The following is a 14,600-nucleotide window of genomic DNA, read 5'->3' as shown; positions in this document are numbered from 1 at the left end:
GGCATAATCAAAAGGGGTGCCCAAGTTTTCCTGAGGATGTCCTTGCAGGACGTCCCGGCGAGGGGGCGGGGAAACCCGTATTATCGAAACAAGATGGGCATCCATCTTTTGTTTCAATAATACGATCGGGGACGCCCAAATCTTGACATTTAGGTCATCCCTAGAGATGGTTGTCCTTAGACAGGATTAAGGCATTAAACTCCTTACTCTCCCATTGGTCACCGACCCCCTCCTACCCTCCAAAAAATGTGAAAGAAACAGTACATATCAGCCTCTATGACAGCTTCAGATGTTATGGCCACTCCTAGTAGAGCAGCACGCAGGCCACTGGAGTAGCTTAGTGGTCAGTGCAGTGGAGAAGGGGACCTAGGCCCATATCCCACTCTAACTGTTACAGTTGTGGTGGAAAGTGCGAGTCCTCCAAAAACTTACTGCGCCCACATATAGGTGACACATGCAGACATAAGGGCTTTTGTAATGCTGTACAGTTGGGTACAGTAGGTTTTTTGAGGGTTTTGGAGGGCTCCCCATATAAGGGAGTAACAGTGAGATGTGTACCTGGGACATTTTAGGTGAAGTCCACTGCAGTGCCTGCTAGGGTGCCCCACTGCTCTGCTGGGATGTCTGTGGTGCCAGTCTACTAAGGATGGTTTGTTTTTGTGCATTTTCCCTTTGGATATTTGTTTTCCAAAACTGGTGCAAAAAGATAGATACACCCCGAGCACAAAAACATCTAGCAAATGGCCAGTTTTGAAACAAAAAGTTGGATGTTTTTCTGGTTTGAAAATGGCTATGTTCACTACTGGACTTTTGGATGTTTTCCACAAAATGTCCAACATCCGATTTATAAACCACAACACAGATCAGCTTCACTGAAATCAATTGTAAATACTGCTCAAAACCCAACCAGTGAAGAATGATGTTACAAGGAGGAAAAAAGATCTCATACAACTGTGGCAAAGACGGCAAAATAACACTTTTTTTTAGCGATTCTTCTGCACACAGTGCAAAACGTAATCATAGATTTAAAAAAAACCCCTGAAAATATTTTTATATTTTTTTATCTTGCATTGTAAAATCTTCTTATCTTGCTAGTCTGGCATATCATACACACTGCCCCACAGTCATTATAGACGGTGCTAATCAAAGCGCACTTAACCTTAAAAATAAAGAACTTTGTGGTGCTGTGCAGTTCATGTGAAGCGTGGTTACACCCCAGCTGGCTGGTTTAAAGATGTGCGGTTCCAACGGCCCCATTTCGCATCCGCTTCTTCAGGAAACCACACCAATGACCATTGTTATTTCTGACTCGCTGGAGGGTAGACTTTCCACTGCCCCAAATTAAAGCTTCTTGATTTGCTAAGGTTAGATTAGCTATCCACTCCTCAACCACCATTTAAAAACTGCAAAATCATCCTGATATCTTATTTGTACACAAAGAAGAGGGCCAGAGATAGATAAAACTGGACAGGGATCTTGTTTTAGGATGAGCTGCCATTAGTCAGCAGGGTCACAGGTATGTGGGTTTGTAACTTCCCCTCCTTGAATAAAAGAGCACAAACAGTGGTTATTAAGATGTATATTAATTCTTCCAGCAGCCTTATTTCACCTCTCCTCTCTGCACTTTTTTAAAAATACGTTTTGCAATATCAACACAGACAGCAGAATGGGATGGGCCATTAGGTCCCTGGCCAGTCATTACTTTACCCAATACAGCACCAGCAACTAGACATCTCGGGGGGGGGGGGGGCAGGACCAGAGATTGGTTTGTTCGGTCCCTCCAGTCAAAAAGGTGGTCTGCTGCACGCACCTGACGCGTCAGACAAGCACAATATACACATATCACAAATGAATAATGAAATACACAAGTGGGTGCACATAAACAACCCTCCCCCCCCCCTTATTTTTTCATCCACCAATTCCCCCATGTGTTTTCCATACTCTTCCAGCCTTTTGTGCCCGCACCAGCAGCCACCTTTCAGCACCAGCTCCGTGGACAGATCAGGGCGTGCGAGTTGCGGGCTGGGCGGGGCGATGTGGAACCTCCACCAATCCTTCCGAGCTGACCCGGCGCGCCCGCTTCCTCCCAGTCCCTCCCCTGCCGCTCCAGCAGCTGCCCTTGCCACAATTGGGCCACGGTTTACCTGCAGCAGGAGCAGTAATCCCCTTACCCCACCCCCCCCCTCTGGTTCTTCACGCATGGAAATGTAGCAGTCCGGTTCCCCATCCGTAGATCTCAAAGCATCCCATTCTGAGACTCCCGACGTGACTCCGATGTCGTGCCTGGGGCCCCGCCTGCTCGGCCCCGGAGACGCGCTATAGGCTGCGCGCTATTAGGAGCTGGGGAATTTGGACGCGCCCCCTTTTGCTGCCTGCACACCCTCACCGAGACTGACAGTAGTGATTACAGGAGAGAGTGAGAGACCGCGCACAGACTCACCTGGAGCGCGGAGGGGTGGGGAGGACTCGCTCGTTTCTTTCCTTCGTTCCCGGGGCTCTTGGTGTTGCTGCGGTCGGACCATGTCGGAGCCGGGCGGGGGCCGGCGCAAGGCGCTGTCCCTGCTGGAGGCGGCCCGTTCCCGCTACGAGAGCCTGCAGATCTCCGACGACGTGTTCGGGGAGTCGGGAGAGGACAGCAGCGGCAACCCCTTCTATAGCACCTCGCCCGACTCGCGCTCCTCCGCGCCCGCCAGCGCCGGCGGATCCTCGGCCGGGGAGCAGGAGCGGACGCAGGGCGACGGCATGGAAGAACCGGCGGCGGCTCAGCCCCCGGTTCCCGGGGAGCAGCAGGCGGCGGCGGCCGAGGAGGCGGAGAGGAGCCGCTGCTGCCCCGGACAGGAGGAGGGCTGGGCAGAGGCGCTGCGAGAGGTGCCCACTCCCAGCTTCACCGACACCAGCGGTAAGCTCCTTCCATCCACAGTCAGTTTAGGTACCAAACAGAGCTGTACATTTTACCTACCTTTATTTCTCTAGAACTTTTTGTTGGCCATTTGGCTGTTTGTATCGTATTTTTTTTATCTAGTGTCTATCCAACAACAATCAGTATAGCTTTTTTCCTACTACCTATCTTTATTTCTCTGCAACTTTATCACAGGGCATCTGTTTGTCTAACATTTTATTGTGTCTACCGAAAAATGCATATCTCTTCTTTTCTGCCTTTATTTTTTATTTTACAAATGACTTCACTCCTGCCTTGTGTGGGGTCGACAAAAAAAATGGTGAAATCTTTGCTCTGCTCCTCAAAATGAATAGTTGAATAGGAAAACTCCTTTGTATGTGTGTGTTGGGGGGGGAGGATCTTTTATTCAGGGCTTTTTTTGAGGGGGTACTTGGGGGTACTGAGTACCGGCACCTTTTCCATTGTCTGCTAAAATTGACCCATGGACCCCAAGTTTTAATGAAAGAGCTCAGGCTCTACACACCAATTCAATCTTGTCATAGACTCTGTGACTGGTTGCAGGGGGCCTGGCTATTGTGGAGTGGGTCCTTCAGTGATCACCCCACTCTTGAAGGGTGGCCTAGCATTTGAGTACCGGCACCTTTTTTGCTAGGAAAAATGCACTGCTTTTATTATTATTAAAGATGCAGCTCCCTAGGAGCAAAACAGCTATGTTTTTTTCTCAGTGGGAGGCAGTTTTATTGACCACGCATGAGTAGACAGAGAAATTGTACAGCGCTGCGTAACCCTAGTAGCGCTTTAGAAATGCTAGTTAGTAGTAGTAGGTGACCGTTAAAAGATGATGATGTGGTGTTTGAAAGAGACTAGTATTGCTTCAGGCTAGCTAGCCAGATGATACACACATTATTATACTCCAAAATCTTTTTTCCCCCCACCTTTTGTCTCATGATGAGAGAGCATTCTTGGCAGGCACAGTGCTGCTGCACCTTTTGGGATATTGTACTTGTGAGAGATGAATGTGTTACTATTGGTAGCGCAAAACCCAAGGGATACTGCATTCTCAGAGGAGCAAAGGAGGTACAGCCTGCAGGTGTTTCTAGCCCTCTTGTAAGTCGCTTTTTCTCCAGGTGAATTTTTCCCCTTTAAGGGAGAGGCTTTCCTGTAAGACTCCACACTATTTCCTTGAAACAAAGGCACAGCAACTGGTTGTCCAGTCACTGCTCTCTTTTGAGGCTGAGTACTTGCCTTCCTTGTTTGCTGTCTTTGATAAAACAACTCTATTCCTCCTAATATTTTCTGTAGCAGTTTTCATGTCCTACCTTCAGTTCTGAATCATTGTTTAAGGCACCGAGAAGACAGTGGCTGTACTTTAAAATACTGTATATGGGTGTGTGACAAGATTTAGGAGAAAGCTGGTAAGGATTGATACATACTTGTAAAGTTTTACAATTATCTACATAACCAGACCACGGTGTTTATTACATATTCCTCTTGGCAAATGTGCTGGTTTGCTTGTTTAGAAAAGATTATTGTTTGCCAACCTTTGTCCATTGTATTACTGTATGCATTGCACTGAGTGCATGCTAATAAGGTCAGTTCTAAATTTGATAAATAGTAATCCATTCAGGCTGGCAAATTCAGGGAAAGATGTATCTGATACAGACCTTGTAATTAAATAAAATGAAAAATTTGGATTCGTATAGCGAAAGCATTAGTAACATTTGGACAGTTATTCTTTGAAATGAAGTGAGTTTGAGGGTGAATGCAGAGAGCAGTGATGACACAGTCCTCCAGTCACAGTAGGGTCCTGCTTTGGCTTCATGGACCACCTTTGAGGTTTCTCTGATTTCTGTGTAGTTTTGCATCAGGGGCGTAGCCAGACAGCAGATTTTTGGGTGGGCCTAGGGAAGAAGTGGGTGGGCACCAAATCTCTCCCCCACCCCCACACCAAAAATATATCTAGCTGGTGGGAAAATGCTTCTCTCCAGTCTCCACCTTGGTAGTCTGCAGCAGGCATGCGCTGAAAACTGAGCATGCGAAGGTGCCAGTATTGTGGAAAGCAGCATTTTCATTACCATGTGCTACTGTTGGATGGGCCTGAGCCCTAAGTGGGTGGGCCCTGGCCCACCTAGGCCCACCTGTGGCTATGCCACTGTTTTGCAAAAAGGGGTAATTGTATAACAGGTTCCTTAGGTTGAGAGGGCAAGAAGGCACCTATTTCTAATCTGTTTCACAAAGGCACAAGGGCACACGCGCTTCTTTATAGGTTGCCCTTCTTCGTCAGATCGGAAAAGGGCAACCTTCGAAAGCAAATCATGAAATGTATTAAGTTATGTCCAATAAAAAAGGTATCATCTTATTTTCTTTTCCATGTTTTATTTTGTTTTATTTTGTTTGATTTCTGTTGATAACCTTAAGAGTGGACTAACACGGCTACCACACCTCTCTACTTGACATGTATACAATAATTGTGTGGCTAACAGGCTCATTTTCAAAGCACTTAGCCTCCCAAAGTTCCATAGAAACCTATGGAACTTAGCCTCCCAAAGTGCTTTGAAAATATGCCTCTAAGTAAAAGCATCTTGGCTAGCATCAAGGAGGTAATTTTATAAGGGTGTGTGTACTTTAAATGGCAAATTGAGGCATATTTTCAAAGCACTTAGCCTTCCAAAGTTCCATAGGTTTCTATGGAACTTTGGAAGGCTAAGTGCTTTGAAAATAAGCCTCAAAGTAAGTTCCCAATTGGCAGTATTTACCATTAAAAAAATTCTTTTAGTCTTAATATTTTTATTGATTTGTAATAAAGAGAGAACATTAATAACAACAATTGTACTACAATATATTTAAATTGAGTTAAAATAAAATAAAACACCTTAAAGTATATAAGCAGTATAAAGTTCATGCATGTGACACAGATGGTAATAATATACATGAAGAAAAAAGAAAAAGTACAATATACACCTCTCACTTCACATCTTCAAAATAGGATATCAGTAGATATAAAGCATATCGAGAAGTTTTTTTAGCAAAATATGTTTCATATTTATAGGTTTGAAACAATAAATTCCACCATTCTTGATAAGTAGCTTGTAAAGCTTTCCAGTGTGTAAAGACTACTTTCAAAGCTAGATTCAACATGGTATTAACAAGCAAACATTCATTAGTCTTTAAAATGGGTCTAAAACATTGATCTTTAAGTATCACATATTTATATACTATTGGACCAGAAAGATGGAATATATCTACTAAATCGGACCATGTCCTTCCAAAACTTTTGAATACATATACAATCGAATGTAATATGCTTGAGATCAAAAAACACTACAACCTCTTCAGTGCCCACTTTAAATGATAACAATATTGACAAAACAGTTTCAAAAGAACCTTTTCCCCATCCCTCCCCCCTACCAAGTTCACCTTATATATTAAAACATAAGTTGACAATGTCAGAAACCTCATTAGTAAAATAGCTTTTGTCATAGATCTACCCATCAAAATGTATACTTTATAATTTACAAGCTCACCCCCTCCTTCCTCAGACTAAATGCAATTCCCAGTCTCCTCCTCCATCCATTCCTGGAAGCAGTTGCCTTGCCAGGTCTGCTCAAACTGCTTCTCTAGTTTTATTTTTCATAGCTATGAGCTTAGACATAATGTATACATGCCACAAAATAGAGTAGACCTGAGCAGAAGACGGTATCCCTGGTTTGCTTCAAGTCTAATGCCAGGTCCACCCTCACAGCAGAACACATAAAAGTGAGTAGCTTATTTTCATCCATTGTAGGCTCATGCTGAGGGAAGTCCAAAAGACAGGTTAAGGATGATAACTGTGTCTGGCAGCCCAACATCAATCCTACATCGTCTCCCACCCTAGCTCAATAAGCCACATTCCTAGATCTCCACATTCTCTCCAGCAGCTACTAGATATTCTTGGAAACATTTTATAGGTGCCACATATCAATGGCAGAAGAATTTATAATCATTTTCCACTAATGGGCATACCTATTGTAATCCTTGCAATTTTATCTTAAATTTGCCTCCATTCACCTTCAGTAAGTTGAATCCCTAAGGGGCTCGTTTTCAAAGCACTTAGACTTACAGAGTTCCAAAGGTTACTATTGGGCTCATTTTTGAAAGAGAAGGACGTCCATCTTTCGACATAAATCGGAAGATGAACGTCCTTCTCCCAGGGACGTCCAAATCGGTATAATCGAAACCCGATTTAGGACGTCCCCAACTTCACTCCATCGCAAGGATGGCCAAAGTTCAAGGGGCTTGTCGGAGGCGTAGCAAAGGTGGAACTTGGGTGTGCCTAACACTTGGACGGCCTTGACCCATATTCGAAAAAAAACAAGGACGTCCCTGACGAGCACTTGGATGTTTTCACCCGGACATGTTTTTCTTACAACTAAGGCACAAAAAGGTGCCTGAAATGACCAGATGACCTCCCGTTACTCCCCCAGTGGTCACTAACCACCTCCCACCCTCAAAAAACATCTTTAAAAATATGTCGTGCCAGCCTCAGATGTGATACTCGGGTCCATGACAGCGCATGCAGGTCCTGGGAGCAGTTTTAGTGGGTACTGCAGTGCACTTCAGACAGGCGGACCCAGGCCTATCCTCCCCCCACCTGTTACGTTTGTGGAGGAAACAGTGAGCCCTCCAAAACCCACCAGAAACCCACTGTACCCACATCTAGGTGCCCCCTTCACCCATAAGGGCTATGGTAGTGGTGTACAGTTGTGGGGAGTGGGTTTTGGGGGAGCTCAGCACACAAGGTAAGGGAGCTATGTACCTGGGAGCAATTTATGAAGTCCACTGCAGTGCCCCCTAGGGTGCCCGGTTGGTGTCCTGGCATGTCAGGGGAACCAGTGCACTGCAAATGCTGGCTCCTCCCATGCCCAAATGGCTTGCATTAGGACGTTTTTGACATGGACGTCTTTGGTTTCGAAAATTGCCGAAAGTCAGAAACCGCCATGTCTAGGGACGTCCAAAGTTAAGGATTTGGATGTCCCTGACAGTATTTTCAAAATGAAAGATGGACGTCTATCTTGTTTCAAAAATACGGATTTTCCTGCCCCTGGATTTTTGCAAGGACATCCAAATCGCAACTTGGACGTCCCTTTCGAAATTGCTCCTCCATGTAACTTTGTAAGTTTAAGCACTTTATCTCACAGGCTACTATGTAGCTTGGTTTCTCCCTCACCTTAGGTCCCAACATCTTATACAATAAAGTAACCCCCCACCCCTTTACTCTTTCCCACCATAAACCATCCACAGGAGTCATGGGTTTTCTCAAATCCTCCTGAATCTCAAGCTTCATAAATCAATGCCTCATCTGGAGGTAAGAGAGAAATGCTTGCTGTGCTATGTAGTGTTTTTTTTTTTTTTTTTGCAAGCATGTGGAAGACAATAAGCCCTGCCCATTCCCATCTCAAGGTCCTAACCCCTTTTGCCACCCATTCCTGTCTAGTTAACTTATGTACCTCTTTGAGTAGGAGCATATTATCCTCAAGTGGCATAAATCTTGAATATGATTTCTCGTCCAAGAGGGACTTTTTATAGTTTGTACAGTTATCTGCATATAGGGAGTGCCCGAGATTCTTAGAATACCAAATTATTTCTGCCAAAACCAATTTTGCAAAGGAGCTACCCACCCCCAAGAGCATTCTCAATTAGAACACAGGGCATATCAGTACTAGAGTACCAATCTTAGACCATCAATTGGGCTACTTCATAATATCTCTTAAAATTCAGAAGTACAAAGTCCCTCTCCTCTTTAGGTCATATCAGATATGTTTGAGGGAGTCTGAGTTGTCTCCTGCTTAACACAAATTGAGAAACCCACTTAATTAGCTTTAGGGACAGTGATCTAGGTAATGGGAGTGCAAGGTCCTGAAATAAAATACAAGGAATAGGGGGCACATAGTGAAGCTACTAAGTAGTAAATTTAAAACAAATGAGAGAAAATATTTCTTCACTTAACACGTAATTAAACTCTGGAATTTGTTGCCAGAGAATGTGATAAAAGCAGTTAGCTTAGCATGGTTTAAAAAAGGTTTGGCTAATTTCCTAAAAGAAAAGTCCATTAGCCATTATTGAGATGGGAAAATCCCATAAAATCTGTTCTACTGTTCTGGTATCTTGCCAGGTACTTGTGACCTGGATTGGCCACTGTTGGAAACAGGATACTTGACTTGATGGACCTTCGGTCTGTTCCAGTTTGGCATTGCTTATGTTATATTCTTGTGTTAAGTTCAAAAGTGTTGGTAAAACCAATCCCTTATCCTTCCCAACAAAGAATCTGTAATTTTGTCCACTTATCCAAGTCCTTCAAAACTTTATGAAGGAGGGGCACCAAACTTGCTTTATATAAGGATTCTTCCCTAGGCACTAATTGTATCCCCAAATTACGGATCACACTTTTGTCCATCTAAGTGGAAACAAAGCTTATAACCACTGGGCTTCCTCTGGGACAGTAGAAATGTTAAGGATCTCCGATTTTGTCTTACTGGCTTTAAAGCATCACAACATTGTTTTTCCCACTCAAATTAACAAAACGCCGAAAACCTCAACGGTGCACTTTGCTAATGATTTTACACTGATTCAAGGATTTCTTGCACCCACCTCACCATCTGTTCTCAAGTGTTTTAATCCAAAGTTATTAGAAACTTCCCTCCACTTTTCTTCTGCATAAACTGCTAGCTTATATTAAATATTGGCAGGGAGACTTTACATGTAGGAGCTGAGCTGGAGCTATTGATAATTTGAGGGGATGGTCCTTGAGACAGCCCTGGGGGGGTGAAACATGATCGTGTCAGATGACATGTCCCCCGTCTGACAATGCTCTACATTGAACCAATATACAGTTTAAAATATTCAAAAAAATATTTAATATAAGCTAGTGGTTTATGTAGCGGGAAAGTGGAGGGAAGTTTCTAATAACGTTGGATTAAAACACTTCAGAACCGATGACAAGGTGGGTGCAAGAAATGCTTGCATCAGTGTAAAATCATTGGTAAGGTGCACTGCTGAGGTTTTCAGTGTTCTGTTAATTTGATTGGGAAAAACAGTGTTTTTATCATTGATTGACTATTATTTCCCATACAAGGATTTGGGTGCATTAATATAGTTAAAGCATTTTAGTCATGTGGATGCAGCCAGAAATGCAGGCAGCGGCCTCTTATGAAATCCTGAACTGCTTAAAAGTATATGTGTCAGCATGATGACATGCTTTAACTGTGGGTATAGGCGTGGGTGGTACACATGAATAATATAAAATATTCTAATCTACGTACTTGCAAAATATCGATGCAGATACTTACACCAGCACTAGAATGTCTGCGGCTGTAATGTTGGGTACATTAGCACCTATGTTTACTAAGGTGCGCTATAAGCACATTAGCGTGGTTAACGCATGTTAAACGCTAACGCGCCCATAGAAATATATAGGTGCGTTGGTGTTTACCGCGTCTTAACTTTAAAGGCGCGTTAAAAACGCTAATGCACCTTAGTAAACATCCCCCTTGGAGAGTAAAACTAGTACTCAAGAGTGACACGGGGACAAAGTTTGTCCCCGCCCCATTTCCGTGAACACTGTCCCCACCCCATCCCCACCAATTCTGTCCCCGTCCATAGAAGCCTCAAACAGTTGATTTTGTATTTAAATCTTATTACAGTATAAAATGAACAAACAATATTCTGAACTGTCATTTATAAAGCAAAAATAGAAGATACATCCTCCCCCATCTTCCCTCCCTTCTCCCCTTTCACAAACATCCCCTCCCCTACATCATATGTTCAGAAATCGTAGCCGTTATGTGTCATGCACAGTGCACAACAGGCATCCATATTCCATATATACACACTTGAAAACTTAGTAAACAAACCAATTTCTACAGAGACTGTCTCAGACTCAGAGTACATCCAAAAGTTAATTTTTTTTTCACATTTCCATCTTCCAAAATTCTAGACAGCAGACATACAGATCAGTAGGAGGGAGAGACCCAAAGCAGTCCAAAAACAAGTAAAGTTAGAAACAACCCAGTTTATATCTAATTGTTTATCTACCCTTAAGATTTGCCTTTGGGTTTAAAAAGCAAAACCATGTGCATGTAAGGACTGAATAAACAAAATTTAAAGCAAATGCCCGTAATATGTAATACTGGACTGGTAGGTACAATAATGAAACAGTGATGGAATATTCATTCACATAGCAAGCAATAATGAACACTAATTTTTCTAACCATTCATCTACAACTGCAAGCACATTTAATTCTTTTCACTCCCATCTAGTCATTAGGATGGAGTTATGCATACACTGCAATTGAGGGAGTCGGTAGAATTTTCGACCTTGGAGAGTTATAAAAGTAAATCATATGACCATCTTAGGTACAGTGAATCCTGCTTGGAAGCTAGACATGTAATATTAATAAATTCACAGCTACATGTATGTCCTACTATAGGAAATCATGTAGGTCCTTATTTTCCTATTAGAAGACATTGAGATGCATAATCAAATTGGGCGCCCAAGTTGTCATGATGGCGTCCTCACAGGACAGCCCTGTAAAGGGGCGGGGCAACCCATATTATCAAAACAAGATGGGCGTCCATCTTTCGTTTTGACAATATGGTCGGGGACACCCAAATCATGAAATTTAGGTCGACCTTAGAGGTGGTCATCCTTAGGTCGTTTTTGAGATGGTCATCCCCGGTTTTCGGCGATAATGGAAACCAAGGACGCCCATCTCAAAAATGACCAAATCCAAGCTATTTGGTCATGGGAGGAGTCAGCATTTGTAGTGCACTGGTCCCCCTCACATGCCAGGACACCAACCGGGCACGCTAGGGGGCACTGCAGTGGACTTCACAAATTGCTCCCAGCTGCATAGCTCCCTTACCTTCGGTGCTGAGCCCTCCAACCCCCCCCCCCCCAAATCCACTCCCCACAACTGTACACCACTACCATAGCTGTAAGGGGTGAAGGGGGCACCTACATGTGGGTACAGTGGGTTTTGGGGGGGTTTGGAGGGCTCAACATTTACCACCACAAGTGTAACAGGTAGGGGGGATGGGCCTGCATCTGCCTGCCTGAAGTGCACTGCACCCACTAAACACTGCTCCAGGGACCTGTATACTGCTGTGATGGGTATGACATTTGATGCTGGCATAGAGGCTGGAAATAAAATTTTTAATATTTGTTTTTTGGGTGGGAGGGAGTTGGTGACCACTGGGGGAGTAAGGGGAGGTCATCCCCAATTCCCTTTGGTGGTCATCTGGTCAGTTCGGGCACCTTTTTGTGGTTTGGTCGTGAATAAAAATGGGCCAAGTAAAGTCGGCCAAATGCTCGTCAGGGACGCCCTTCTTTTTTCCATTATCGGCCAAGGACGCCCATCTCTAAATCACGCCCCAGTCCCACCTTCAGTATGGTGCTGACACGTGCCCATGAATTTTGGTCATGCCCGCGACGGAAAGCTGTTGAGGACGTAATCAGCTTTCCATTATGCCGATTTGGGCGACCCTGAGAGAAGGACGCCCATCTCCCGATTTGTGTCAGAAGATGGGCGTCCTTCTCTTTCAAAAATTCACCTGATTGGGTCTCAAAGTGTGATTTGGGATGGAGATGCCGAAGTTAACAATGCTTGACGGACATTTTTACCAGTGTGTACATGACCTGTGATAGCTTCATATGCTCGTGAGATGCATGGTTTTAGATTACTGCTAATGCTGATTCTCTTCGTACAAATTTAGGAAAATTAATATGAATATTTTGCCATGTTTCTTCTTGCACCAAATCATTTGAAATCTTTGTTTTAACAAGCTTAGCCACATTCTATGAAAGACACCTTTTCCCACTAAATAAATGTACTCTTAGATAGTTTTTAATTATGTTTAAATGGTCAATAAACTGTAACGTCTAACAAGTAATAGACTTTTTGTAATTCACTATTGCCCAACTAATTTAAAAATTCAGATTATGTCTTGTAAATATTCAGTTTCAATTCTATAGGGATTCTGATTGTTTTAACAGAAACTTCATGCTTACATTGAACAGAAGACCCAAATTTATTTTGGTGGATTTAACAATTAATAGAATACTGGCGTGCTTCTTTCCTCAGGAGAGCCCCAACTATTGCACAGTGAGATATATTTTCTTTGTATATATATTTTTTGGCAGGTGGATACCTCAGCTGCAAATGGTTCCTCTGAGTTTAAGTGCAAGAAAGATTAGAAAATAAAGAACATAGCTTCCATGTGTGTGAATTTCTTTTTTCTTTAACGTGGCGTGGGCTACGTGGCAGCTGCACGAAAATGCAACACATCAGGGGGTCTTAAAACACGGAACAGACATTGCAGTAAGCAGCTTACTGGCCTTTAGAAAGGGCCGCCCGTGAGTGTGAGAATACTGAACCTTTCTCCACTCTCCGACTCCTGGGCTCGTGCACGCTAGCTCCGGCCTACGAGCTGAGGCTCCGAATCACTCAAACCCAACTCCTTGCAGTTGCTGAGCCGCCGCCTGAGTAACTCCTTCGCCAATGGGAATGAAAGAGAAAGATTTGAGAGGGGCCAATCGGGGGTACCATCTTAGTGGTGACGTCGTGTGTGGTGGGCGGGGAGGGGAGGGGGACCACGTTCAGGAAGGACTGCGAGCGTCACATGCATGCCTGCATGCTATAGTACACTGCGGCAGCCAGCTAGCATCAAGCAGAGCAGAACAGACGGTAAAAAGGTAGGCGTCCATTTTACAGTGGGTGCTGGGGTTATTACTGCTCCTGTGTGGTGGGGAAATAACCTCTGTTTGCATCCACGGTAAAACTTTAAAATTTTCCGTCATTCCCGTGGTTGTGCTGTGCTTTACCTTGTTTACCGGCTCCTGTGTCATTCTCTAGTATTTTTAATAAAGAAAAGTAGGGCTCCTCCCATGCTGCCCTGTTATAAAATTCCTTTTAAATGAGCCACGCATAAAGGGCCTAATTTACTGAGAGTTTTTCCCCGTTTTGGGGTAAATTCTATAAATGGCGTCTTAAGAATCGGCACTGAAAAACCATGCGCTTAGTGTGATTCAATAAAAATGCCTAAAGTTAGGCGTAGTCTATAGAATATGCTCGTGCGCCATGCTTGCGCTTAAAATTTAGGCACACTCATTTAGGCCACCTAAAAGCAGTCTTAAAACCTGCGCCTAAGTTAGGTGCAGATCAGCTGTATTCTACAATAGTCCACATAGTTTTTTGAAATGGCCACAATACGCCCATTCCACACACATGGCCATGCTCCCTTTTCAGCTGTGCACATTAGACTTTAGACACACCGTGCTGTAGAATACACCTAGAAAGTTGTGCGTATAAATTTTAATTAAAGCCATTTAGTGCTGCTGATTGGTTAGGAACCAGTTATCCACGCTGATTGGCTCATTCATCAATTAAGTTGTGTGCACAGTTTGGCCGTGCAGCCAAATTAGCATGCATAACATAAGGCACCATTTGTAGAATTTGGGGGTAAGTGTCTCTGGTCTGACCCAGTACGGCTACTCTTATGTATCTCAATGGTCCATCTAGCCCAATATCCTGTTTTCCAAACAGTGGCCAAGCCAGGTAACAAGTACCTGGCAGAAACCCCGATCATGGCAGCACTCCATACTACCAATCCCAGGGCAAGCAGTTGCTTCCCATGTCTGTCTCAATAGCAAACTATGGACTTTATC

The 14,600-nt window shown here is 43.7% G+C and overlaps 1 protein-coding gene across 1 annotated transcript in view; it reads left to right on the top strand.

Annotated features, from left to right (window-relative positions):
* The first annotated feature begins 2,419 nt into the window (after positions 1 to 2,419).
* The window catches only part of PGBD5 (piggyBac transposable element derived 5), a 240,152-nt gene continuing 227,971 nt past the window's right edge, over positions 2,420 to 14,600 (top strand). Inside the window, exon 1 of the mRNA XM_030196434.1 lies at positions 2,420 to 2,899. Within this exon, the coding sequence (XP_030052294.1) occupies positions 2,521 to 2,899 (379 nt within the window). The 5' untranslated portion in view covers positions 2,420 to 2,520. The remainder of the gene's footprint in view (positions 2,900 to 14,600) is intronic.

The sequence above is a fragment of the Microcaecilia unicolor genome, chromosome 3 (genome assembly GCF_901765095.1).
Source record: "Microcaecilia unicolor chromosome 3, aMicUni1.1, whole genome shotgun sequence".
Lineage (NCBI taxonomy): Eukaryota > Metazoa > Chordata > Amphibia > Gymnophiona > Siphonopidae > Microcaecilia > Microcaecilia unicolor.
The sequence above is the reverse complement of the archived record's forward strand: the minus strand, read 5'-3'. Positions and strand labels throughout refer to the sequence as shown.